General features: G+C 46.0%; 2 protein-coding genes across 3 annotated transcripts in view; one reads left to right on the top strand and one right to left on the bottom strand.

The window, feature by feature from the left end:
* Positions 1 to 10,357, top strand: part of CSTPP1 (centriolar satellite-associated tubulin polyglutamylase complex regulator 1) — a gene marked incomplete at both ends in the record, with an annotated part of 82,063 nt that extends 71,706 nt beyond the window's left edge. Inside the window, 5 exons of the mRNA XM_079536932.1 lie at positions 2,569 to 2,654; positions 5,171 to 5,366; positions 6,277 to 6,386; positions 9,564 to 9,627; positions 10,177 to 10,357. Coding sequence (XP_079393058.1) covers positions 2,569 to 2,654; positions 5,171 to 5,366; positions 6,277 to 6,386; positions 9,564 to 9,627; positions 10,177 to 10,357 — 637 coding nt within the window. The remainder of the gene's footprint in view (positions 1 to 2,568; positions 2,655 to 5,170; positions 5,367 to 6,276; positions 6,387 to 9,563; positions 9,628 to 10,176) is intronic.
* Positions 10,358 to 13,028: 2,671 nt separating this feature from the next.
* Positions 13,029 to 21,651, bottom strand: ARFGAP2 (ARF GTPase activating protein 2; the record flags this gene model as incomplete). 2 transcript variants are annotated; one of them, XM_079536702.1, is made up of 17 exons in its annotated part: positions 13,029 to 13,049; positions 13,482 to 13,600; positions 13,694 to 13,814; positions 13,920 to 14,046; positions 14,406 to 14,534; positions 14,615 to 14,743; positions 15,216 to 15,347; positions 15,868 to 16,004; positions 16,368 to 16,420; positions 17,502 to 17,546; positions 18,087 to 18,143; positions 18,817 to 18,919; positions 19,554 to 19,634; positions 19,724 to 19,855; positions 20,402 to 20,474; positions 21,308 to 21,426; positions 21,577 to 21,648. In XM_079536702.1, 17 exons carry the CDS (start codon positions 21,646 to 21,648, stop codon positions 13,029 to 13,031), a joined length of 1,650 nt encoding a protein of 549 aa, XP_079392828.1. The 2 variants fall into 2 exon arrangements, with proteins under 2 accessions (XP_079392828.1, XP_079392829.1); XM_079536703.1 differs by lacking the exon at positions 17,502 to 17,546 and having other exon boundaries at positions 13,724 to 13,814; positions 21,577 to 21,651.
* Positions 21,652 to 27,308: the final 5,657 nt, after the last annotated feature.

Genomic DNA, 27,308 nt, shown 5'->3' with positions numbered 1-27,308 from the left:
TAACGGAGGGCCAACTACTACAGCTACTAACCTTGTAACCAAGTCCAAGCCCCCAAGGGCTGAAAGGCTAATTTGGACAAGAATGAATAAACAGTCCCTTGAAAAACTGGCTACCTGATGAACTCTCTTGATTTCCAGTTCAGACTTTTCAGATTTTGTCCTCAATTGAGGTCCTGCTGTCTGGAATTCCCTCCTTGCCAGTTGTTTCAGGGAAGAGGTGCAGATACATTGCATATGATGCTCTCTCAGCTTCCCTGGCTGCACAGTCAGCTAGTTATGTGGGGAAATAGCCAGCTGCAGTCAATCTCCTCATAAATGATTGTATTGGATTTTAAAACTTCTCAACATTTCCGGAGTGCAGACTCCTGGGCCAAGTGGAGTCAGTAACCCAGCACCAGAGTGCACCTGCTTCTATTTAGACATTCCCCTGTTACATATGTGCCATACAGTACCCCTTTGAGGCTCCTTGCCATCTCTAAAAGCAAGAAATATTAAATTCCCAGACTTCTGCCTGCTTCCTGATGCTCTTCTTTAAGTAGGAGAGTGGAAATTGCTGCTGCAGAGCACACACACTGACCATAGCTTTAGATTTAAGAAATGAAATTTAGTTTATTGTCATGAAGGTGATATCATGTTGTTTCTCCTCAAAACATATTTTAAAACTGTCCATTATTGTTCTTCTACTTCTCCAGGATGTAGAAATGTACCAGCAACAGCTTTGGAGCTGGTGCTTTGAGGGTATCTAGGAGATAGACCAGCATTTCAAAGCAGAGAGCGCAGCTGCTCAGTGATGGGGCCCATAGCATTTCCAGTGCTTAAAGAGTGGTTGGAAATGCTAGTAGCTGAGTAGTATCGCCTGAGAGATGAAGATGCTCAGCCTGCCAGCTTCAAAGCCATTTCCTTGATGTGGCCACTGACAACTTCAGTAACATGCTTATTAGTGAGAATTAAGCACTGAAGCTACTGCTTCTTTAGACAGGAGGAGGAGGAGGCTTCTGGAACATAATAAATAAATCAGAAGCACTTTGACATCTTCAAAGAGTTTTGTTTTAAATACTGGGTTTTCTCCTGGGGACTCTCTTAGCCTCAGTCTTTCTTCTTTAAGGTAATTAATTCAAGCTGCTCTGCATGTTTGATTTTGCCACAGAGAACAGAACTGGTCTAAGTGGCAGGGAAGTAAGCCTTTTGCAAGATCCTGTAGCTCTTTTAGGTCAGCCTCCCACACAGCTCCCTGGAGTCTTCTACATGAGACATAACAGCTTTTTGCCAGCAACGTGTTTAGACTATTGAGGCTGCAGGAATTGGTTTGTGGATCACATTTGGCCCCATGTTCAAAAGGGTCCTACAAGATGACCTATACTTTGGCTATAATGAAATGGTAATCCTTCTCATATGGCATGATATGATAGATACCGACCAGATAGGGTCAGAAGACCTGTTTCTGCTTAGTGCTGTGCGGTGGTCCAGGAAAGCACACAGCTGAAAGGAAGTACCAATCACCTTTCTTTGTCATCCTCTGAATATTCTGGTTTGTTTTCTTTTTCTTTTCCTATAAGTGGAGTGTTTCCTTCTGTTTACTAGTCTGACCTATCATTGATCAGCCCAAGTTTAATATTCCCCTCTTCAGAGCTTTTCATCCTTATGTAGTGATAGTGACCAGAATGATGTTTTCATTTTTATGAATGTTTTTGGCATAATTTAGTTCTTAGCAGTTTTTTTCCTGAAAGGGGGAGGTGGAATTTGCTTTCACTTCTACTTCATCTTTATGGCTTCTGGCTGACGCATTTGCCATTTGCGTGGTTCAAAATAGGGGTGCATGAAACTCCCTAAATATACTTGGGACTTTGCAGAGAGAAAGAAGCATTGTCACTGGTTTAGGAAGATTCCAGTCTCTGTGAAACTTGACCTGATAATATATGAAAAGAGACTGATTCATTCATCAAGAAAGGAAGATCGGATGTTTGCAGTGAGTAATTTTAAAGCTGATGGTTGGTGCAAAAGAGACATTGTGTTATTTCCTTTTTAGTCAGGTTAGGTTTGACCATAGATTGGGAGCTAATCGCTGCTATTATACTTACAAATCTGAAAATAGCCCAGTTCAGTGAACTCTGGTATACAAAATAATAGCATAAGTCTCATTCTGCTCACACCAGTTTTATTCCCATGTAAATGCTTGGTCTTTAGCACAGTTGCTCTTTATATAGTCATGTGAACCCTTTTCTTTTTTTAATGCCAGTGTTTATTCCGTCATGTCCCTCAGGCTTTGAATTACATTTAATGCTCATCTTGTTCTGTATGTCCTGAAGGTGAAGCATGTAATAGCATTGGCATTCAGCATCATCTCATCACAGTTTATCAAGCTGCATTTGTTTGATTTTAGGATGTCCACACCTATGCATTGATGGATGTTCCCATTCCCCTTTCCCAACCTCTTACACTGAAGCCAAGCTGCTAGCTGTCCTCAGTTGCACATAGATCCCTACCTGCTCTTTCTGTAGACCTGGTATTCCTGCTTGAAGATTTCATCCTTTTGGAGATGCTAAACTGTTTCTCTCGTCTTACTCCTAGGATTGTGCTGATGGATGATGCTATGGATTGTCTGATGTCTTTTTCTGATTTCCTCTTTGCTTTCCAGATCCAATTCTACTATTCAGGTAAATACTGGGAAGCTTCTTACTTCACCCACTAGCATGTCACTACAACCTTCCAGCTTCCATATCCCTTCACTTTTTAAAATCATGTGTGTATGGTTTTTCACAGACAGCATATAGATAATGGGATCTACTGTGAAAAAGTTATCACTGATACCAGTAGATAAAGAGGTTTCATAAAGAATTTTCAAATTTTGCTGAATAGCAAGATACTTCTAATGGCCAAAGCTTATGCATATATTTGTCTTAGCCCCGAGACATGGTTTTCTATCTTTATCAAGTGTATGTTAGCAACTAACAATTAACTTTTACTAGGAACAAGTTTTTGCATAACTCTGTAACGCAGCATTTCTGCCTCTAAAGTACTGGGTGCTGCTGGAAATGGGATCAGAAGATTCTAGAGCAAGGCAAGCACAGCATTCTGGCTCCAACAGCTGGTGCCTTGAAAAAAAAAAAGGAATTGGGCAAATGTGTACAATTCTCTTCCCTAATACTCACCCAACCACAATCTGTTTTCAGCTCAGAATCTCTCTGAAATGCACATAGTTTCTATGGGTTTAGGAATCCCTACTGGATTCCTCTCCTGAAGACTTCTCCACATGAAATCACGTAAACATTTAACCTTCACAACACCCTTTGGCAAGGGGTTGCACAGGCCTGCCACCTCTTCCATGAAGAACCACATTTTTTTTTTCTTTGAGAGCCCCTAATTGGAAAGCAGCAGTTAATCGTTGTCTACCTTCCCCATATTATTGGTCATTTCTCATATTCTATCTTTCCTCCCAATGCTAAGTAGATGGAGTACTTCTTTTAAAATTCTTGACAGAAAAATTACATGTCAAATAATAACAATTTGTGCGTGTTTATCTTTACATACACTCACCAACACATACACATCTGTGAAAATCCTGAGGTATTTTTAAACTAAGTTCAGGAGGCAAGGGGAAGAAACTTGGATCAACATTCATGAGTTTTTCCTGTGCAGAGAAATGCTTTAAAATATGTTGGCTTGTTTGTCCTAGTCCCCTAAAGTGTGGTTGAGGAGAGGAAATCTCATTTAGGGAATTACGTTGGTAGGGAAAAAGAGGGAAGCATTTCCCTTGTCAGGATGAGATATGTTCCCAAGCACGGGGTGCTGTGGGGCACTCATGTCTCCCAGCATAGTGCGCTTTCAAAAAGCAACATAAGCTCATGGGATTCTGACCACTCACACTATTAGCTCCTTCTGATGGACATAGCTCTCATTTGGCCTTAAACAGGCAAAAGGAGCCAGCTCTGAAGTACTAAGAGACATTGGCTAGAAGCTGTGATGGAGCATAGTTTTTGGTCAGAGTGTCGCCCTGGGTGGCCTGGAGATCTGATCCAACCTGTCAATTTTCATCTTTGCAGCAGTTACAAGTCAGCTGCTGTTCTTAATACAAACATCTCTATTTCTTAGTACTTTTTTGTGTATACTTACCCTGTAACTCCCCCGCACATATCACAACATTATCCATGACAAGTCATCAAAGAAAACCAGTTAAAATGGTCATTTTAGGTTGGGCAGAACCAGGCTTGCAATGCCTTTAGCTGTGGGCAGAAAATGCGTTTGGAAAGTTCTTCTCTGATACAACAAATGTTTCCACTGAGCTGCAAAACCTCAGTGCAGCCACAGGGCTGACATACTGCCTTTCCTCTCCACCCGCCTCACGCACATCACCACACTTCCATTCACTTGGGACACAAATGCCACTGCAGTCCTCACAAACACGCCCTTGTGTACACACTCAAGCATCCCTTCCCAGTCCTGCTCACCCAGGCACAATGCACACATGCAGCCTGTCATACGCTCTCCCACCAACCCACACACATACAAACCACTCCAAATGGAATCTAGATTTGTAAACTGCTGACCACATCCATAAACAAACTTGTTTAAAATTAGGCTCTTGCAGTAAACAGTGGGTAGTATGAGGAGCCTGGGGAGAGGCTTTCTGCCAGCTCTAGCCCTGACCTGCCCTGGCCCTTCCTTTAGATCCTGTGTTATATTTACTTTGGAGGAGCACAGAGACAAGCTGGGATACAGCCTGGAGCCCTGACTAATTTGCTCCTTTTGCTTCTGTTGCAGTTCTATATATTTTCTCCCAGCTTGGTGTGTTCTTAGTTGGTGGTTGTAGGTGAAGGAAGAAAATTTTTGAGACTTTGCAAACCAGTTGTATGTTTGACATTAGCTTTCATGCTCCACTGTTTCATCTGTTTGCTAACCTGTGTTTCCTTTGGAAAAATCTGAACAGAATGGCTAGTCTCTCATAATCGTCCTAATAGGGAGATGTCAGCAACTTACATGGAAATGGCTGTTTGTGCCTGCATAATATTTGATCTGAATACGCAGGATGCCTTAGTGTTGTGCTAACATCCATCTCCTGATGGTGTCATGCATAACAGAGTGGAGAATGACAGTTTAATCTTGGGTCTGGTAGGTCAGGAGGATGCTTTGATGGTTGTAGCCCTGAGTTGTAAATTGCTTTCTGGTTTTCCAGAATTCTTGGAAAGTGTGGCTGCTATTTATCAAGATCTATTGGCTGGTAAGAATCCAAATACTGTGATCGTGCCAACATCATCCTCTGGGCAACATCGGCAGCGGCAACCCCCAAATGACTGCAACCAGCTTGATGGGGTAGAGGCATCTCTCTTCTACCAGTGCCTAGAGACCTTGTGTGACAGATCAAAATACAGGTATGAACAGAGTCCAGAACGCAGATGTGAAAGTCTGTTTCTGGAGACCTTTTGTGAGATTGGAGCTGTGAATAAATACATCAGTTTAACTTTTGTGTAGATCTCATTGGAGAAGTATGACTGGAGAGATCAGAGCAGAACTGCTTTAACCAAAAGAGAAAAACAATTACAACAGGGCCTAAGAGACGTGGGGGTTTGAGCACATTCTTGAGCTGTTTGATTTGGGACTCTGTTTTCCTTCTTACTTTAACATGGACGCTTTCATAAAGAAGAGGTTAATCTACCATCATTAATTATCTGGAGATAAATGAGTGCAAGTGTGTTCCTGGGAGCTGAAGCATAGGCAAGCAACAGTGGGGTGGATCGAGTCTGAAGCCTTAGTAGCTAGACAGGATCACACTGCTGGTCCATACTGGAATCCAGGATGGAGCTGGTTTCTCGTTACAGATCACAGGCAAAAGAAGTCTGCTTACTACATGCTAGAAACTATGAAAAATGTGTCTGTCAAGGATACACAGTAAGGCCTAGTATTTTTCTATCCCCTACTGAACTAAGGCTAGTCTTTTTGTGTTGTTTTGCTTTCTTTTTTTTTTTTTTTTTAATTTAAGAATATGTCAAAAGTTGGCATGTGTATATCTCTGAGCAGATCTGGATTTTTCTCCCTTTCCTTACTAGGGAGACAGGTAAGACTGCTCTTAGGAATGTACCCCAGCTCAAAAGTCTTACTTAACAAACTGGGAGCAGATGCAGTACTAAATAAACAACCTGTTAGCTGTTTATTTTAAACAGCTAGGGCAGTGTGACAGTGTTAGAGCAATAAATGGGCTTGCTCTTCCATTTTGAACTTCATCTTAGAAAAAATTATCATTGTTCAAAAGACAAGATGATTTTCTGGTCTCTCTTTTCCTAGCTGTCCACCTTCTGCTCTTGTGAAGGAAGTGCTAAGTACTGCACAGAGACTGACCTTCTCTGGATTCCTTCTGGCACTTGCGAAGGATCAGGGGATCAACAGAGCCCTAGGTAAGATTTCTTTGAATGGTACAGCTCTACATTTTCAGTCATTCTGCATTTCTTTGGAATTCCCATTGTAATTATGCTCCAGATTTTACATCATCATCAGAGAGTGAGGGAGTTTTTCATATTTTTATTATGGATTAAATTTTTAAAACACTGCACCTTACTGTCTGCTTGAAGATGTGGAGATTTGTCACCAATAAAATTAGATGTGAAACGGTGCCCTAAGACAGCAATGTTTTATTCTTTGGTAGTTGATCATTTTAGCAGAACTGTCATTTTAGCATGCTTGGCTGTAAAGGTTGGATAGAGGTTGTCAGGAGGCAAGTAAGGTAGCTGGCTGCTTAAGTTGAACTTTCATCCTATGCTTTAGCCCTTTATGCTCCCACAGATTTTAAATGACTGCTTTCATTGTCCACAAGAAAAAGAAGACACACCTAATGGGAAAACTTCTGATGACTTCTTGGCTTAAAGACTCAAGCTAAGCCCAGACTTCCCCAGCCATGCCCCATCTTCCCTGACATCACTGTAATCTTTCTAATATATTAATCTATGGCCTACTGAAAATCTGGTGGTATAAAATGCAAAATTCTGCTACAGAACTCTGTACCAAATTACTGTGGAAACCAGAGGGATCACCAAGCAGCATCTCACTGCTCATTTCTGTGTTGTGATGATGAATACAGTTCTAGAGCAGGGAAGCAAAGTGTTGCATTGGCAAATCACAGTGTGTAATCCATACCTAACTCAGACACATAATTCAATATTGCTCTCATATGACTTGGTTGTGCTTGTCCTGCAAAGCTGAACAAAAATGGCTTTCTGCATTTGATGAGGAGAAGTGGGCAAAGGTTCACACACTTTCACTCATCTCAGGAAATAATCAGGGTAGGCTTTTTGTCTCTTTGAGTATCCTCTTCCTCTACTTCCAGGCTTGAGTATCACCCAGTCCCTATATTTCAAAGACAGGCCTCAGTGAAAAGATGGTGTACCTTGCCAGGGGAATTTGTTCTTTTACACAGGTGTGTCATAATAGAAGTGTCCCCCTCCCTAGCTGAGCCTCTTCTTCCAGCAAACCGTTTAAGCTACTAATGTTCTTCTGGGAAAGGGCTGCTTACCCAACAAGGTGAAGATTATATGTCAAAGGTACATGCATACAGCTCTGCAATCTCTTCTGCAAACAGGCTTACGGATCAGTGTATTCACTGGGGATGGTGTTGCCTGGATTGCACCAAACAAAATGGAAAATGGTTTTTTCCTTGCCCAGTAAAATCCACTTCCAGTCAAAAGCAAACAAAACAGATGGAAAAAAAAAAAAAAAAAAAAAAGAAGAAAAAAAGGATCCTGCCCAAGGCTTCCATTTTGTTATCTACAAAGCACGTGGGTTTTCCCTTCCATTAATGTGGGCCCAGCCCCTGGCTCTCTGCCTCCTCCCATGGCTTCTCACAGAGGAGGGGCAGCAACCACAAGTCTGACAGGTGCTAGCATTTTGACAAGGATAGGGGGATTCTTTTTCTGATGTTTTTCAATCTCCTGAAGGGTGATTTCAATAGTCTTTGGTCTGTAGGAGATCACAAGCTCCCCAAAGCCCTTCAACAAGGGCAGTTGCAGGCAAAGGAGCTTTCAGTCAGGATGCTTGCTTCCTCTGTAGTCTCACAAAGCCAGTGGCACCCCTGGAGGAGCAGGGGTAGGGATTAGAGAAGCTCATTCTGGCTGGGGTAGCACTGATGAGTGTCAAGCAAATGGGAATCTGCAGGCTAACTCATGTCAGTGTGGACTTGTGAATCCTTTATATAATTCTCTCCCAAGCAATTCTTATGCCCCAGAGACCATACTAGATTCTGCAAACACAGAAACAAGTTAAGCTTTAGCCGCTTATTCTTTTAACTGAGCATGTGAAAGCAAGCACTGGACCTCCCAGCACTTGTTGGGATGCCAGGTTTTCCTGTTCATGTGCAGGAGAGGGAGACCAGAACTGGAAAAAGTGGGGGAGGTGGGTCTGATCTGAACTGCTTCTAATTTTTAGATGCTTGTTGCTGCTACATTTTTGGTAACTGCTGCCAGTTTGTCTGTGTGCAAGAGTGGCTTTCCAGCCCCTCCTTCAGGACCAAGGTGCCAAGGCCAGAAACCAGATTTGTGTTCCCACAGAGCAGTATAAAGCTCTTTCCCAAAACTCTGGATTGTGGCAGCCAGGTCTCCTCAAAAACAAGAGTATTCCTCACTGCACTGTTGGTACACGTTACCCGATGTGCAGCGTACTGCACATTGTACCAAACTGCCCAGGCTGTGGTAGGCAGTTCCCATCATCTAGGTGCTGACCTATCAGACCCTCCCATAGTTCCTGTGCAAGGTGTTCACTACAGAATTAGTAAAGAGGTCTCTCTGAGAGCCTTGTCTTCCTGAGGGCTCTTTCTGAGCTTCTAGTGTTGTTCTACAGTGGTGATCAACCAGCTGCTCCAGTCCTGAACTACACCCATCTCTTTCATCCTGAATGGAATTTCAAATGTGAAAAGGAGCCTTGTGCTGAGGGAGGGTACCTGTTTATTAAACAGCTTTTTCCTTTCTTACCCAGGCAGCAAGCAACTGTAAAATACAGCTCATCCACCCCATGCTTCACATGCACCAGTCAGGGCTAATCTTCCTGAATTGCGAGGAAAGCGAGTCTCACACCTGTGTTTTGATCCCCAAGCTCAGTGCACCACAAGAAAGACGGGCAGCACAGAAGTCTATGTCTCCCTGGGTGGTATTATGTGTGCTTTAGGCTGTGGCACATACAACCTGTTACTCTGATAGCATCCGGCACTGACATCTACATATTGCAATTAGCAGGAACGTGAAGCTGTCAGTCTTCTCCCTGAGACAGTGTGCACTCAGTAGTTCTGCAAAGTCAACGGACCCTGCCATCTCTGAGAGTTTCAAGTTCTGTGTGAAACCACTTAGCGTGCCCCCTGTTTGATCTGAGCGCTGCTACAGCCTGTGTGAAGGATGGAGAATATGAGCCATCATTCTTTGTCTGCCCATGATCACTGAGGATTCATTTCTCTAGTGGATATGAGGAAGGGTCTTCTCTGTCTTCCAGAACAGATTTAGGATGATGAATTGAGTGATTTTCTTTAAGATTACCCCTGAATAGTCTAACTCTGCTGTAATATTTTCCTTGTTTGTTTGTTTGTTTGTTTCCAGGAGCTTTGCCAGATAAAGGAGATTTGTTTCTGGACCCTGCCATGGATCAGGAACTTGAGAAATTGTAAGTTGAGTTGCAAGGAGTAGGAAGTAAAACAACAGATGGAAAGTGGCATGTTGAGAATGGCTTCAGTAAAGTACTGTCTCTATTTATTTAACTTCACTGTAAGACAATAGAGATGCTAACACTGCAGCCCTAACAGACAAGGCCTTTTGTTGGGGTGCCTTGGTGCAGCTAGCAAAATCCTTCAAAAAGACTTCAGAAGCATTGGGAAAAACTTGCTAAAAGAAGGATCTAGAGGTAACAGAAGAATCTCTAATGATCTGAGGCATTTTGTTTGGACGGTGAAAACAAGGGGTACTGGAGGACACAGGCCTAGCCAAGAAGATCTCTTTTTAAAAGGAAGAAAAATTATTCACACAGCAAGTCTGGCAGGTGGTAGTGCAGTGTTCCTCCTCTTTGCCATAAATATCTTTCCATTCTCTCAGCTAGCTGTGAATAAGTAATCATCCCAAGTTTACTCCAAAACTGCTATGGTTAAGGCTGGAGATGACAAGCTAGGGTACCCACTTTAGCCTTTTCTCTCTCTTTTTTTTTTCCCCTCTCTTCCAGGGTAGCTCAGGTTTCAGGGCTTTCCATCTCTGCTCCCATCAGCTCCAGCGGGGACACTGCTAATTTTCATGTCCGTAACTCTCCCAGGATAAACTCTCCCTGGAAACCACTGCATCATCGCCGAAAAATAGATGCTGAAAGTGAAGGCTCCAATGAAGAGACAGATTCCTCTGAAAACTGAAGGTTGTGAGGGTGGGAACCTTTCTCACCCTTGGTTTGTCCAGAGCTCACTGTAGGTACAGCATCTCTTCCCGGAGCATCTGCTCTGACAATGGGTTCTGTTCACATCACGAGTGTGTGCGTGGCTGTGCCAGTTCCCATTGCCAGGTCCGCCTGTTCCTTCCCAGCAAGAATGCTGCTAGTTTCCTAGATCCGAATTTGTGCAGTAGCTCCTCCTCAGAAGCTATTTCCAGATGCAGTTATGCTACCCTCTGCTGGCAAGTAAGACAAACCAGCAGATGCTAGATACCTGTACTTGGAAATAGCAGGGTGTTCTCTCACCAGGGATCTCACACAGTTCAGCAGGTGCTGGAGCAGTGGGAGTTCTGGTGCAGGCTGATTGCCAGGTAGCTGTGTTTAAACTTGACCTAGACACTAGACTGGTTAAATTGCCAGCAGCAGCTTTGCATTCATGCTCCATTATGATTATTCCTAGTAAAGCTGCACCTGCATGTGATCAAAGGTGGAGAAATTCCTGAAGTTCCTCAAGTAGAAGGGCTTAGGTATTGCCATGCTGCCTGTCACTGCTTCCTCCTCTCTGAGTCCAAGACATGCCAAAGCAAATATACCAAATAATAAGCAGGATTTCAGTGGGTACTGCATGCTGCTGTCTGGCTCTTCTCCTGCAGTCCCTCACTGGGAGGCCTCCCCCTACCTCCAACAAGCTTAACATGCTATTTGGCAAAAGGGAACTTTGGAGGGGGTGGAGGAGAGATGAAGTCTTGAGATTGCTTCGCTACAAGCAGTGGCATGGCCTGCAAACATGTAGGGCACCTGCTGGTGTTTGGCAGGCAGAAGCACTGGGAAGATGGAGGCAGGTTTCAAGTAAGTCCTAGATATTTTTGTAAATATTGGTATTGCAGCACTACAGTGTGGCACGAACAGCTACAGAAAGAGTTGTAACTTCATTGTGTTAATGGTAATGCTAACTCCACAGCCTGGCTGCTGCAGCCCTGAACCCTTCCCTAGCTGCGCTCCTGTGCCATGGCTTGCATAGACTGATGAGACACTGGTTTCTTATGAGTCTTGGGGAGCCTCCTTGCTCTTCCCTCCCATAAAAAAACACTACACGGCATGGGCTACTAACAGCTGTTAACCCAAAGCTTATTGCTGCCCTAAGCTGACTGGATTCAGCACATACTGTAACTATTTTAAGAGTAATCCCTTCACTACTGCTGACCTAGCTGTGGAGGTAGTGGGAGGTATCATTTATTTATTATATTATTTATTAGCATGCCCTTTAACTGCACGTTCACTCCCGCCCACCAAGTGACAACCAAAGCTGGAGAATAAAGCCTGCTGTGTAAGGTCTCCCCCATCTCTGGGCTCTTCTGCGCTGCTCCGTGCCCTCCCCAGGGCTCGCTCTGCCTGCTCCCCTCTCAAGCCTCTGTCTGCCTCCAGCCACGTGGTGGGGAACTGAGGTGAAGGTAGAGGGAAGCTCAGGCCTCTCCCACTCTCCAGGCAGCCATATGGCTTCACCATGCAGGTAGAGACAGGGCAGCTGCTGAGGCAGCAGGACTTGCTGGTACCACAGCCCCTCTGGCTCCCACCACACAAATCTGGCCCAAGTCTATGAAAAGATGGCACAAGGTTGGGACTCAGCCCTGGAGGAGATTTGTTGATGGGAACCCACAGAATAAAAAGACCCAGCCTCTTGTTTTGCTAATACAGTTATTTTTCAACTGTAGAGCACTTAATAGGGGATAAAGGGCTATTCCATCCTCAACTGCATAGTCAAAGATACCTGAAAATAGCTCTTGTTAAAAACACAGTCAGGAGCAAAGAGTCAACCTGAGCAGGACAAAAATAACAGTCCTCATGCAGCCCCCCTCACCCACAACACACTTCGGTTAAGTCAGAGGTCAGGATTTTTCTCTCTGTCCAAGTCTGGAAGTATAGCTGAGCAACACACTAGCCAGCAGTCCAGCAAACATCCTTACCATACTTCAGTACCTGGGACTTTGCTCTTGTTGTTGATGTGATTAGAAGCTAAAAAAATAATCTTTGCTTTGATTTGTTCTCCTGCATCAATACATGCTGGTTTACAAGACAATAGGAAAAATTATCCCATGGTACAAAGCAGACCCTGAAAATACAGAGGAATCCGTGACACCATGGACTACCATGCACACTAGAACCTTGCAGCTGAAAATGTCTTACCAGTGATGTGAACTGCAACAGCAGCCTGCGTGGAAACAGGCAATAGAAGCACTGAGCAGAACAAGAAACCACAGTCATGTCCATGAGGATCAGGTAACACCACATTCAGAAATAAAGCATCCCCATTTCCTCTATAACATGGTGAGCTAAGGTATGGGCTAAGAAGGACAGCAGCACTGATGAGGGCAGCCACAGGAGTTCCCATCTTATCTTTCACAGCAGGGAGGTTATCCCAGTCTCCACTGGCTAGTAAGTAGCAGTGGGTTGAGGGCACATTGAATTTTAATGCAGTGTGGAATCCAGAGATATTTGGAAAGCATCTTGTGTACAGCCACATGCTGAACCCTTCTGCTTTCCTTCTTCCTTCCCCACCCACCCCAGATAAACTAAGACAATCCTGCAGAGTGTACTCCAGGCAAAAGTGGCATCAGTGCCTCTTGCTGGCTTCCCTGTGAGTTGCAGTCCTTGGGTCATCAATATGAGCCATAACGATCCTGGGGAGGAAACACACCAAGTCACCATGCTGCAACACTGCACCAACTCTTAAGAGGCAAACAACAAGGTCTTAGGGTGTTTGGGACTGGAACACAAACAAGAGATAAGAGATCAGTGAAAATTTACATCAAGACAGAAAACATGCCAAGAGGTAAAATGCACTCAAATTTTAAGTTCCACCCAGGATTTGTCTGACATAGCAGACATAGTATGACAACCTGTCCAGCAAAAGTGTAAGGCTGTCCAAGTAGTGTTCACTGGCCACCTGGAATTGCTCAGTTATTAAGTCCTCAGATACAAAAGGTGCATCTGTACCTGGGACTTTCCATGCAATCTGAGAAGACAGCAGTAATCCCAGTGGAAGTCAAGATATGGTTAAAGCACCTGAGCATGACTAGAGCCTACGTGAAGGTACTGTTGCATAACCTCACCTGGAGGGAGTTCATCACTCCATTGGCTAGGACGGCCATCTTGCCAGCAACTGACTTCACTCCTTGCTTAAACTGTGCGATATCAGCAGCAGGCAGAACATTTCCAATTGATACACCACCTACGAGAAGCAGCACAAGTAAGGCTGGAGTTCCCCAGCACCAGAGAGCACCCTGACCCCTCCCCAGTCTAGGTCCTCCAAAGCTGCCTTCACCCCCCCCCCCCCTCCCCAGCATTAACGAACCTGAGTGTGCATTCTCAGCCTCCCCAAACAGGTCTGCGGAGCTGATAGCACTGCTGCCCGAGAGCTGCTGTAGTCGGGACCTGGCTTCATACTGCAGAAGAAAGGACAAGAAAAGTAAAGGAAGGGTACAACCTGTGCAAACAGGAGAAGATGAAGCCAGAGCTGTATCAACTTAAGCACTGCAGAGTGCATGTACCTCAGCATCTGCTTCCCGCCCAAAGAACATATCTGAAGAGATGGCTTTAGCTCCTGCAAACTTCTGCCGAGCTTCATTAGATTCCACAACTGATGTCCTGTTCTCCATATCCCGCCTACTGGTAGGCCTGAGGACACAACAGAAGATAGCTTAAACTCACCAAATCAGTAAGAGAAGACTTCTCTCTCAGATCCTATCTGATCAAAGAAAAGCAACAAAGCCCCAGGCACTAGCTACTATCAGGGATCTCCTCTCCCCTCTTCAGGGCAGTTAAATTTGACGACTATAAAGACTGGGATGCAACAGGCATAGAAATGAACGAGTCTTTCAGTGAAGGCTCATTTTCTCAGGGTCATTTATGCATGTTATCTTCTGCATTACAAGGCTCAGATACTGTCAAAATACAGTAGCATCTCTCCTACAGCTCTTACACCTATACCTTAGTCCCACACAAAGAAGGTACAGAAGCAGTAGTGGTTGGTTTACCTCTCTGAAATTGGCCGAATACTGGAAACTGTCACCTCTGATTCCTCGTCTTTGTCCATACCCCATGAAGAGTCTGTTTCCCATCGTGAGCCAAAGGCATCTTCAAATGAGAAGGGATTATATTTGTACCTAGATACCAAAAATGGGTAATTTAGGACCGATGTTGTGTCTGGGAATAAGCCAATGACTACACTGAATCTCAGTCTTACTTGGGGGGTCCAGATGTGAAGCCTCCACCATCTTCAAATAAGTCCAATTGGGAGCGGGAAGACTTTGCAGCCAGTGGCGTCTCCTGCTCAATTACTTGCATCTCAGACATCACTGAGTGTGAAACAGAACTAGCACAAGAAACAGGCAGTTAGGGCTGAAAAGTATGACTGCTTCCAGCTGCTACACCCTATATCCCTCAAAACTGAACATCGCCTTTACAGACAAAGCAAGTGCCACAAGCCTAAAGCGAGAGCTGTGGGAAACCTTCACCACGTATCTGGCTTGACTCCCTTAGAAGTTCCAAGTCATCTTCTTAAAGGTGATAGGAGGACACATCTGCCTACACAGGGACATGTGTCAAGCAGCAAGGCTCTAGAACTAGGCACTCACCAGCCATAATCACCTTTGGAAAAGCTCAAATGAGAACTAGAATCTTTGAACAGGTTCCATTCCTTCTGGGGCCCAAAGCGTTTTTAGACACAGTCCAGCATACAAGCTCCTTTTGTACCACAGGAGCAGCAAGCTACTGCTCAGGAAACTATTCCAGAGCAGGGCGGTTCCAAAGCACCTCCATCTGTCCTATGCCATTCACAACTGTACCTTCTTGACACCAAGCCCATGCCTAGCCTCTCCGCTTGTTCACGCTTCTTCCCTTCAAGGTTTTGAAGCTTTTTCTCTTCCTTCTTTCGATCAAGCTGCAGTTCCTGATAAGCCAGTCGCATTGAGGTGACTCTAAAGGAAAGAAGTGTGGTGAGATCCAGCTCTTTACCCTCTCCCTCAGCCCAGCCTACACTGTGAAAGGGCAAAACTATCCTGATAACCCTTCAAAACACCAGCTGCCACAACAGCTCAGACAAAAATCCTTTCACAGAAGCTTGTCATCTCCCTTACTCTGAGATAAAACTCTTTTCTAGCCAACTTTGATTTCCATGGTGTAGGCATTGCTTCCCCACCCCCAGACATAGGTACAGGAACACCTCATCCAGTTCGGCCTTTTGCTTCCTCAATCCTGTCCCAAGGTCAACAGAAAAAAAAATCAAATACTTCCACATCTGCTCCTTAAACTTCCAGAGGTAAAAGTTTTCGCAGAGGTATAACTTTTGCCTTGTTATAAGGACCACTTTGGCTTACGGTTACTGCTCATCCTACTATGCAGGATGTTTTCATATCAGGTGGGCCTGGAGTGAATAGCATCAGCCACATTACCTCTGATTTACGTATGAAAGGTATTCAGAACAAACAGGGCACTTACATGGACTCCTCGGCTTGTTTTCTGGACTCCACTGCCTGCTGCTCCCTCAGCTGCTCTGCCACCTGAGCTTGCCGCTCAATCTCATTGAAGCTCTGGCTACTCACTTTCTGGGCTCCAAGACCTTTTTTGGCACCCAACTTAAAAACAAACAAACAAACAACAAAAAATCCACATAAAAGTCAGTCTCCCTGTGTAGGCACAGTACTGCATGCAGCAAAACATGGAAAAACACACAAGAGTTAACCCTCCAGCAGCAAGTGCTAAGAGATCAGCCACAGTACACTCTAGACCGTAACAAGTAACGATCCAAAGCCTATTTTTTTCCTATTAATATAAAAGCTATCTTTCAAAAGAGGCAATGAGATAAAGCTCCGCCTTCCCTACATGTATCTCTCAGTAGGCAGCACGGTTAAGGGCAGAAAGGAAGGGCTCAGGGAAAGGACAGCGGTAATACGGGATGTGCTCTGCTACCTCTCCAGAAAATAGGAGCTCCAACATACCCCTTTCTTGGCAGCTCCTGGCTTCTTCTTTCCAATGAGGGAGGATTTCAGTTCTGCAAGAGAAGCAAAGCGCAAATAAGCAGAAGTGAATTATTTTAAGAATCCAAAATAAACCAGGAACCCTCACAAACATCCACCACAGTCCAGCTGCTATAGAATCCAGGGCACACCATGCAGCTTCACGTAAGACTTCACTCAGCCAAGAAAAATGCACTGAAAAGCTTCACCTTTGCAGGCCGGTGACCTGGAGAAGCATATCCATCCCTGGAGAAACTTGTAAGGCCTTCAAAAAGAGCCTTCAAGTGTCATGTGGTTGGTGACCCTATCTGGTACAATCAGCGCTAGAGAGGCACTAGATATACTTCGTACATAAATCCAAGAGAACACAGCTTCAAAGCCATTTAAAGCTCAGTGTCTCCAGTGTCTACCAGTGCCTTAGGAACAAAGAAGCAAGAACCCTAAAGCTACATTTACATGTACAGACCACCAACAAAATGGACCTAAAATGCACTGTGCTATAGAAGCAACAGGTTTCTCAACAACTTCTATCAGAAAGCTGTCAATATGAGGGGATAAGGCACACCATGCCTGTAAAAACAGCCAAGGTCCAGCCAAGCAGCAGATGTCTGTGGAAAAAGTGTAAGAACAAAGCAAGCATAAAGACTGATTTCCTATGACACTTTTCCAGCTTTTAACACTGCACAGTTCCATAATCTGATTGCCCTTGTTGGGCCTTTATTCCAAAAGTGTCTCCCTACTTCCTATACCCACATGACTTTTGTCAATCCACACTTGAGATACTGGAAAGGCTGTTGAGAATGACCTTTTCTAAATTTATCATAATTTTTTAAAATAGTGAGATGAATGTCCCAAATCCCCTACCTGATACTATTTTCAGCTCACCATTTATAACTTCTTTGATTTTATTACTGTCAGGAAATGCTTTTTTTTTTAGTAAGATCCCTTTCCAGAGAAACAATATTTAGCTTAGATCCCAATATGATACACATAAGCTTTGGCTCATTCTCTCCCTCTAAGCAAAAGAAGCTAAAGTTAGATTTGAAGGCAGAATCACAAAATGGGCAGGCAGAATTGTGACAAGCAGCCAGCGCAGGCCACCTGTTAGCCAGTTACCTCTGGCAGGAGCAGGCTCCTGTGGTGACAGGTACATGGACATGTCTGAGAAGAAACAAATATGGGGAATGAATAGACACTTAAGGACATAGTCTTTCCACCCAGGATGAAGCCCACTGTGGGCTATAAGCATACTCTTGATAAGAAAAGCTCCGCAAGATGCTTTGTGCAGACAGGAGAGCAATGGTTGGGACAATCAGATACAAACTCCTGTTACTCAGCAAGCTAAAGATTTACTCGCTTCCAAGTTTCTGGAGGAAAAAGCAAAACAAAACACAAAACAGCCATGTGGCCTTGATCAGCCAAATTCTCGATACACAAATACCAAAAGCCCCAAAATGAAAACAAACTTCAGAGATGAGATATCCTTGAACTCAAACACCCAAAGGAGCAAGATACCCTCCAATAAGCTGTGGATTGTTGTGGAGATTTACAGAAATCCTCAGTATTGCTTCCAAAGGAAGATAAAAGCTCCTTTCAACATTCTGAAAATAGGTTCATTGTTTCCAGCTCCACTAAGCTTACTGCTGAGCAGCAGGTGTAACAGCAAGACTCATCTAAGAGACCCTAAAGAATCTTACTTACCTATAGGAGCTTTAGGAGATGTGCTCAACAAGTCAATAGACGGGCCTTCGCTTGGATCTACAGGCACAAGAACAGGAGAGTACATTCAGAGATCATAGAATCGTATCATAGAATGGCCTGGGCTGGAAATGACCACAACGATCATCTAGTTTCAACCCCCCTGCTGTGCAGGGTCGCCAACCACTACATCAGGGTGTCCAGAGCCACATCCAGCCTGGCCTTGAATGCATCCAGGGATGGGGGGAGGATCCACAACTCTGTGGGCAACCTGTTCCAGTGTGTCACCACCCTCTGTGGGAGATACTCTTAACTCCTTTATTCTCACAATGTGATAGTTTCACTATCTCTCTTCTAACTTCTGTGCCCCACACCAACCAAACCAAGCTAAGTTCCGGCTTGAAAGCTGCAATTTCCCAAGCACAACTACCTTAATCTCCACACAGCAAGTTACCCACTCTGCAGTGGCCTCAACATGTTAAAAGAAAGAAAACACTCTGAAAGTGAATACACAAAGCTGTTTCAAATTACTGTCATGCTCCAGATTCTTGTTTTCTTTGTAACTTATCTTAGAAACAGTTTTCTGCTTTATGTTCACATGCCATTTTCAGACAGCACACAGAGCTTCCATTTCTTCAAACCTGAAACAAGCCTTTCCAACAGAGAGTACAGGACTGTACTTCTCTGGAAATTAAGTCAGGTTCTTGAGAACATTATTCAGCAGAGAACTCACGTGCTGCTTCACTGCTTTCTGATGACTTTGGTGCTTTTTCCATGTCCAAGGAAGACTGTGCAGGATTCTGGCTGGCATCTGCTACATCCCAGGTTCTGGAAGACTGTAAGGAGATAATCACTCTACTGATTTGCAGAGGATGAATACATCTAACAAACCTAAACTTACTTCTAGTTCAGATGCCTTTATTCAGCTTAAAGTCAAGAAAACATGTTCCAAACAACAGACTATGTCCTCACTGAAGATAACTCAACCCTACATTCCTTTACTGAGATAAATATATATATATATATATATATATATATATATATATATATATATATATATATAAGCAAAATGGAATACCACAAGGAATAATAGAGTATTGTACAAGCAGTTGGCCAAATCCACTTCCACTGGAAAGCTGACTAAACCAGATGTTCAAAGTAATAGCCAACCCTTGCTTTAACTGTCCAAAGAGACTCTGCGTTATCCAGGGAGATTCCCTGAAGATAAAGATGTTCTCAAAGAGAAAAGGCATGGGTACTGAAAACCCATATAGAAATATTTATACCTGTGGACTATATTCCAGACTGATGACTGAATCTTAGTTGTTCTGTGTTACTGCTGAATCTGTATACAGTTTAGAATCCTTCTCAACTAAGCAGAACTGCTCCTACTGCCACTCCAGGCTCCTGGACAACCAGCTGGCCACCTGAGAGCTTTTAAAGCTGTCTGGTGTAAGCAATTCTTCCCACCTGTGTGTGCTCCATGAAGAAATCAGCATCACTCTTGTCAGGGGAATGCCCAGGGGCTCCACTGAGTCCATCTATGAGCAACTGAAGAGAAGAGAGTTAAAAAGAAGCTATCCTACAAGACTCAGCATGAAGTGCTACATGTCTAACTGTAGAGAGCTGCTCAGACTTACATCAGTGCCATACTTGGCCATGGCAGCACTTGCCAGCTGCCGGATCTTCTCCCTGTACATCTGGGCAGCTCGACTGTTATACTTAGCATTGGCATCTGTTGTAGTGCAGCCATGCTGGCGGAAGAAAGCAGTCTGAAATGAGAAGAACATTCAGTCTCCTTGCTGCTAGGTGATACTCAAGTAGCAGTTAGACATGACACAAACACTACAGGAACAAGAAGCTTCCCAAAGACAGGAGATATAATACTCAGCACATGGCATGAAGCTTGCACTGATCAGCTCAGCTTTCCCCAAGAAGTCTCAAGCAAACCCCAGAGGGATGTGAACAATCCCTTTCATTCCCAGAGGAACGCTTTTGTCACCATGCTGAACAAGAGCTTCCCAACTGAGCAGTGTTACTAACTCCTTTTGTTTAAGAGGACTATGCCTCTCATTTAAAGATGATGTCAGGAAATGACTGATCTGCATGCCAGAAAACAATACATGCATAGGTCACAGGCTGACTTCCAAGTGCACCTGACAAATGCCTGCCCTCATTATACATTTCAAGAAAACAAGAGAAAGAAAAGAGAGAGAAAGGTTGGTACCCAGAAAGCCACACAAAAGAAAGCGACAAGAAACTGAGGATGTGGATTAGCAATGGAGAAAATAAGCAAAATGCCTATGGAAGTTCCTCACCGCATTGGCATTGCTGCCCACTTGCATACATCTCAGCTGGAACCAGTTCCAGTTAGAGTCGAGCTCTGTGGACCTGCATGAAAACAAATTACTGCTATTAATGATAGGCAGGCGTGCCAAACACAAAAGCATGCTCCAAGCCACAACAGTCAGAGATCCCACTTCTGTTCCACCAGAGTACAGGATACAAAGGGGGAAAGCACATCTCAGTGAATTATCAGGAATTAACCCGAACTTTTAAAGCAAGGAATAAAGTTAGCTTCAGCTTCATACCAAATAACATGGCACCCAAATTGAGAGGGTGTCTCACTGGTATGGCTTGCTGAGAGGTGGGGCCTGAATCAGGAAAGCTTCCATTCCACATCTGATCTCACCACAGCACAAAGACTCATGCTCGGCCCACCCCTCCGATCAAGCCAGAGCACATGACAAAGCAGCCCCAAATGGTCAAACGGAGCAAGGGCACAGCATGTCTTTTAGGGTTACTTGACTTATCTCTGTATGAGCAATGATCACTATTCTGTTACTCAGAAAGTTTTTACAGGTACAGAAAATAAGAGCAGTGGATGAAAATACAAAACCACCTTCCTCTCTGGACTAACTCAGAGAAGACTGAATAACATTCCTGCTAACAACACTCCTCTTTTTGCTTTGCTCAGCGTTACAAAACACTCAGACTGTTTTACTAACGACATTCACACAACACGGTCTCCTTTCAACTTCTTCCAAGTCCGGACGCTGTTATGCGACCCAGGGGACACAGCACGCCGCCGTCCTGCCCACTGACCCGCGGCTCCCCGTACGCAGACACACGGTGCGAAGCCACCACTTGGCAACGAAGCTTTTCCCCGACGGAATCCCCGAGCCCCGCAGCAAAACGCAACATGCCGGCCCGCTCCCACACACCTGATGAAGCTGACGTGCACGCCCAGGGAGCGGTGGACGCCGGAGCAGTCGATGCACAGGAAGACCCCGTAGGTAATGCTGGCCCAGCTCGGGTTCTTGGCGCCGCAGTCGAAGCACGACTGGAGGGGCAGAGAGACGACCGGGTTGGGCAGAGCCCTCGCCTCGCCCCGCGGCCGCTCAGCCAGGCCCCAACCCCGCCGCCCTGACTCCAGCCCGCAGATTACCGGCCCCGCCGGGAACCGGAGCGCCCTCCCGGCCCCGCCCGCTACCTTGTTGGCCGGCGCCGCCCGGAGCCGCTTGAAAAGAGTCTGAATCTCCGTCTTGCTCGGTTCCGCCGCCATCATCTCTCCTTCCCACACGCCACTGCGTCGACGGGTCCCGGCAGGGCCCAACAGGCGGAGGAGCGAGCGGGGCTACGGGAACCGCCCGAGCTCAAAGCGGCACCGGGACGGGCCGTCCCCGGGCCGCCGGCAGGGGGCGTGCTCGCGGCTCATGCGGGGATGGGCGGTCCCGATGACCCAGCTCGGCGCCGCGGTAGCTGCGAAGCCCCGGCGCCTCGAGGCGGCTCGAGGCGCGGCGCGGTGCGGTGCGGTGCGGTGCGGCGCGCGGCTCTCGGACCCCCGCAGAGCTCCCGGAGCGGCCGCTGCCTGAGGGAGTCGGGGGCTGTGCGGTGTCCCCGCGCTGAGGCCGCAGCCGGAGAGTGATTTAGTGAGCGGGAGGCGCGGCCTGCTCCTCAGAGCAGCGCGGGGCGGTGATCCAGGCAGGGAAGGGCTCGCTTCAGATCAGGCACTGTGTCAGGACCTTACCGTGCTCAGTCATAGACCGGCGCGTCGTTGCGCTGCAGTGCAAGAGAGTAGAAGATGTGGATGTGCTTTGAACTGTGTGTCAGTGGCAGAGAGCCCCTTTCGCACCGTAACAAGGGAAAACAAGCGACTGCGGAGCAAGGACAGCAGGAACTACCCGCTATCATGGCACTGCTGAGCTGGAGCAGAACACACCTCCTTTCCTTCCTTCCAGAAGGAGATCGTTTGGTCACACCAGTCTGTTGCTAGCAGTAAATGTGGAAGTATCTGGACAAGGCAGCTCTCAGTTTACATTTAAAGGTTTCCATGTCACTTATTTCTGATTTTTCCACTGATATGCAAGATAGATGGTAGAATTAATTGCCATGGGAGCCCAGGATGCATGATCTTAGCAAGGTCCGTAAAGTTTGAGGATGTAAAGATACAACCAGGTACAACTGAGACGTTCAGCAAAAACTCCTGCAGAGCAAGGCTTAGCAGGACTGTTGAGTCTTGTGTTCTGGGACTCGGCAGGGGCCAAGCATGCATAGTCAGCTGGGACCTGGTACAGAGATAGGCTGCTCTGCAGTAAGACAGGAGGCTTCTGCACGCTCATCTGACTCGAGCTGCCCCAGGACAAGGTACTGAGGCTGGCAGCAAAGCTAGATGCAGCCTGGCAGGGCACGTTCTTGGCTGCAGCCCCGCCTTGGGCAGCCCCTGCAGTGTGTTGCTCTTACTCTGCTACCTTGGTTGCTTCTGTGTGCCCATTTCTGGGGTTACACAAGCAGTACTGGGGAATCAATTCAGGTAAAAGAAACTGATAGCTTTTTGTCACAGTTATTTTTAAACCATCTGAGTTCCCTGATCCCATTCATGGTGCAGCTGTTCTCGCAGTCGTACCAGGAGAGCCAGTGTTGAGTGTTGCAAGAGCTGGCTGCACCCTGGGAAGAAGAGAGCTGAGGGCAGCTCCCATAGGGCTGTGCCTTCATCAGCCATTACTCATCTCCACAATACCTGAGCATGGCAAGCAGAGCAGGCATTGCCAGGTTTGAGTTGCTTACTGCACCTTGTCCCCATCTACTGTGCTGCAGTGTGATGCTGCTCTCCTCCTGCGCAGGCTTTATTCTGGTGATGTCTGTGTTTGGCTGCCTGAGGGATGAGCTGTGCAGGAATTAGGAGGGACAGAGTCTATTTGCAGTGCTGTTACCACTGTTTGGGGCTTATGAAAGAGGAATGGCTTGTACACAGGAGGAGCCAAGGCAATCTTTGAGGTCTGTAGCTCAGTATCACACATTGTTTCTGCCTGTCTGTGCTAGAAGGCATGTGGGAAGAGTGCAGGCTCTGCTGTTCTGTGAAGGGGTACATGGTTTGTGCTCATTGTGCTGTGACCCAGGAAGGCTTGCCTACAGCAGGGTTATTTAAGCTGCTTTGTCTCAGCCAGGCCCCTTGCAAGCCTTCCAGCCCATGCTGGTTGCTCCAAGTCCTGGCAAGGCTGCCGATCCTGTCCATCAGTTTTACATAAAAGAAGCAGGAAGAGTATGCTCCTGCTCTGAGAAATAGTCAGCTTCTTTTTGTTGCCACTTCCAGTACAGGAAAGACCTCCTGCTGCTGACTCTTCCCTGTGAGCATGTGCTGTCACTGCACAGTTCTTGCTATTTCCTGCATCTGTTTCTCTTGCATCTCATGTGCTTTGCTGTTGAATTTCTGAACAGCTAGCTGGCATCCTGTTCTTCGGCTTTCAGCTTTTGTGTCCATCTACATCACGTGTAAAAATAGTCTCTTCTGATTGCTGTGACACCAGACCCTGAGCCATTTGTAGTCTCCTAATGAGAGATGGTGCTGTTACCAATGTCAGTTAGTGACAGTCTCCAGCATCATGCAATAGAGCAAAGGAAGGTAACCAGGCACATTCTTGGAGTGTGCCATACTACTGGGGACACTTTTTCAGCACAGAAGTCTTGTTGCTTGTGAGTGCGAGGTTACTGTGGAAGGAAAAGTGGCAGAGAGAAAACCCAAGGGCCCTGCATGAGAAGCAGGGGATGTGTCAGACGAGAGCTGGAGAAGCTCAGGGGTGAAGTGCCACAGTGGGTGTAAAACCTGCCATGCACTTGCAGGTCTAAGCCAAGGAGAGTAGAAGGTGACCCTCTGGAGACCCATCTGGAAGCATGGTGACAGTGGGGAGAAGGGACCTAGCTGTCTTCTACTGCCCTCCAGCTTGTGAACCAGAATAACTGTGAAGAAGAGGGAGGGCATGCCTCCTGCCGTCCTCCTTGGACCCATCGGCCTCTCAAGCTTTTGCTGAATGAGGAAACTACCTGAAAAAGAAGTGGGAGAGACAGTGTCCCATGGGTCACAGTGTGAGTGGTGGGGTATCAGGAACCTAGTGACGTGTGGAGAGAGGAACAACACTTAAAACAGGGTTGCCAAATATAGATATATATTTGGTTTGTTTTTAAACAGCCAGTTTACAGATACTGGGACCAGTCTGCCAGTGTGCCACACAGAATGTAATTAGTAGCTGTCTCTGTAGGAAAAAGTACTGTACGAAGGCAGGCAGTCACATCACATGCTGACTCCATACAATGCTTGTAGCGAGATTTAAGATAAGGAGCTATTATGCTACATGTAGAGTGAATATTTTGTTAAGGTTTACAACTTAGGCAGTTTTACTGCAAATCAAACAAATGTTGTGGTTTGGAGAGAAGCCAGCAAGGGTAGAAGAAGCATACAAATTAAGGAGCACAATAGATGAGTAACTCCAGAGGTGTTGAGACGCAGAGTAATGGCTTGATCTGGTTTGGGGGTGTGCTGCAGCCAGAAGGGGTCCTGCTGCTCATGCTGTCCCTTGCGCTATTCTGACAAGTGGGCAACCATGGTCTGAGTCACAACCCTAGCCCTGCCCTAACACCAGCTGTCCTTGCTTCGCTGAGCTGATTGCTCTTCCTCCTGGAACTTCCAGGAAGGTTTGGAAGGGTGGAGAGCACTGTCTCTATCAGTTGTGTCAGCTGATGTTGCTGGGCTGCCTGGCAAAATGGATGAGGCTTGATGGAGTGTGCAACTACAGCATGAGTCTTGACTGCTGCTCTAACCTAGTTGTTAAGTAACTGTATGTATGCATATACATGTTATGTTTTTATGCTTTGATTTTGTAACCCTATTTCCAGTATTGTTGTTGAATATTTTCAAACACACCGTTTGAAAATAAATCTGTGAGTGGCATGACGTGCTGGGGATCTGGGAGGCTCTGGGGATGCCCCATATTAAAGGAGAGCTGGCAGATGTCTTCAGGGGAGGGGGAGGGGGACTGGGAATGTTTCATACCTTGCTGTAGTGGTCATTTTGGAGATGTGCTATAACAGTTGTCCTTGCTTGGAGCAGGCTGCTTAGCAGGTGTCAGTCACAGCGTGTCCTGTGGCTTAAAGCCATGCTCACCACACCATGTGGGAGCAAGGTGGGTAGACTGGGCAGTCAGCAGGCTCTGAGCTGTCTTGCTATGAACAAAGTCAGAGAGGGAGTAAAGCCCCAAGGCTGGTTAGAGGTAGGGTAAGCCTTTGGCAGTGCTGGAGAAAGCCTGCAAGGCAGTAGAAAAGCACTGCTTTCTGCAGCAGCCCCCTGTGCCCCCCACACTCCTCTGTGTGATGGATGAACTGCAGCTCTGCTGCTGCAGCAGCTTCCAGAGCTTGGAAGTTGCTATAGCCCCCTGAGTGCAACCAGTTCAGCTGGGCTGGGACAGCAGGGTAAAGGCAGGAGAGTGGCTCAGGGGAGAGAGTGAGGAAGGCTGATTTAGATGCCCCTGCCTTGGCTGTCTGTTTTGGCAGCCAAAGGGCGTGCTTCTTTACCCACTCACCCAAGGTTGCACTGTGCCATGTATGTTTGCATATTTATTAATCACTGGCTTAACTGTTCTCAGAGTGACCCACAGTTTTCTTCCATACAGGAGCCATCCGGGAAGCAATTCACACCCTTAGGTTCCCCCAGAATACAGCAGCAGTTGGTACCAGCAAGGCTGATTCACTGGCAGACATCATTCCTGTCCTAGCTAACAAGACATTTAAAAAAATGGAAGTGGTACCAACACAGCCTCCTAGCAGAGGTGCAGACCTTCTGCCTCATTGCAGTCATATAATCTCTGTCTGCCTAAAGTATGACAGATCTGTATCTTGGCTCTGCTGTTCCATGGCTACAGGCTCTTAGCAGATGTGAGAGAGCACTTCTGGAAAACTACCTGAGCCCAGAGGCCAGGGAGGGTATGGGATGTAAGAGGGGAATGTATTACAAAAAATATTTGCTGGTTTACTGGGAAAATGTGTTGGGTCTTCCATAGACCTGGAAAGGGGAGGAAGCTGCAAGAAGACCCTCAGCTAGATCCCATAGCAAGGCAGGGTGCAGTTGTAACATCTGTCTCCCAGAAGGCAGTCATTAAACCTCTCAGCCATTAGTCATAGTTATAAGACAGATGTAAGACACATGCTCAGCCTTTTGAGGTGGTTAATAAATAGAACAAGGTTTGCTGTATCCAGTGCTATTACTGAGTTGCAGGAAATGGGGAAACTAAAAATGAGTAGTGGAGAATGACAGAACAGTGGACTGGTGTGTGCCTTGTATCACGTAGCATTTCATCTTATAAATATGATCAGGTTTGGTGAGGAGCTTGGATCAGAAAGGATGGGAACCATAAAGAGCCTGCAGCAGGTTGCATCTGAGTGACGTTCCCTTGGTAGACATTCTCTTCAACATGAAGGAAAGAGGTACAGCTAGGATGATGGGGAATAGAATTTCCTTAGGGAAGCTAATTACAAGGCCTTGCACAGAGCAAAGACCAAAAAAATCTTTCAGGTGGATGAAGAGACGAACATACCCTCTGAACCCAAAAGGGATGGGAATCTATCACCTTCTCTGATGGGAAAACAAGGCAGCCTGCCAAGGAAAGGAGAGTATTTTCCAAGTCTGTTTCCCCTCAGATTACATAGGAGCAGGTGGTCTGTAGGGTTTGTAGCTGCTTCCTTATTGTTCTTCATAGGTCGTTTCATGAGCTTTTCCTCCTTCAGCTTCCTGTGTTCTCTGTTGCAGGTGTCTGTTGAGCTCCAATACCAGCCCTGAGCCTTCAGTGCCTTGGCAGGCAGTCTGCATGCTGGGGACAGAGTTCCAGTACTGTTTGATGCTCTTTGGAACAGTGCCACTGGAGAAGCAGATCCATTACAACCTGTGGTGTGCAAAGT

Source organism: Tetrao urogallus (assembly GCF_951394365.1).
Source record: "Tetrao urogallus genome assembly, chromosome: 6".
NCBI lineage: Eukaryota > Metazoa > Chordata > Aves > Galliformes > Phasianidae > Tetrao > Tetrao urogallus.
The sequence above is the reverse complement of the archived record's forward strand: the minus strand, read 5'-3'. Positions and strand labels throughout refer to the sequence as shown.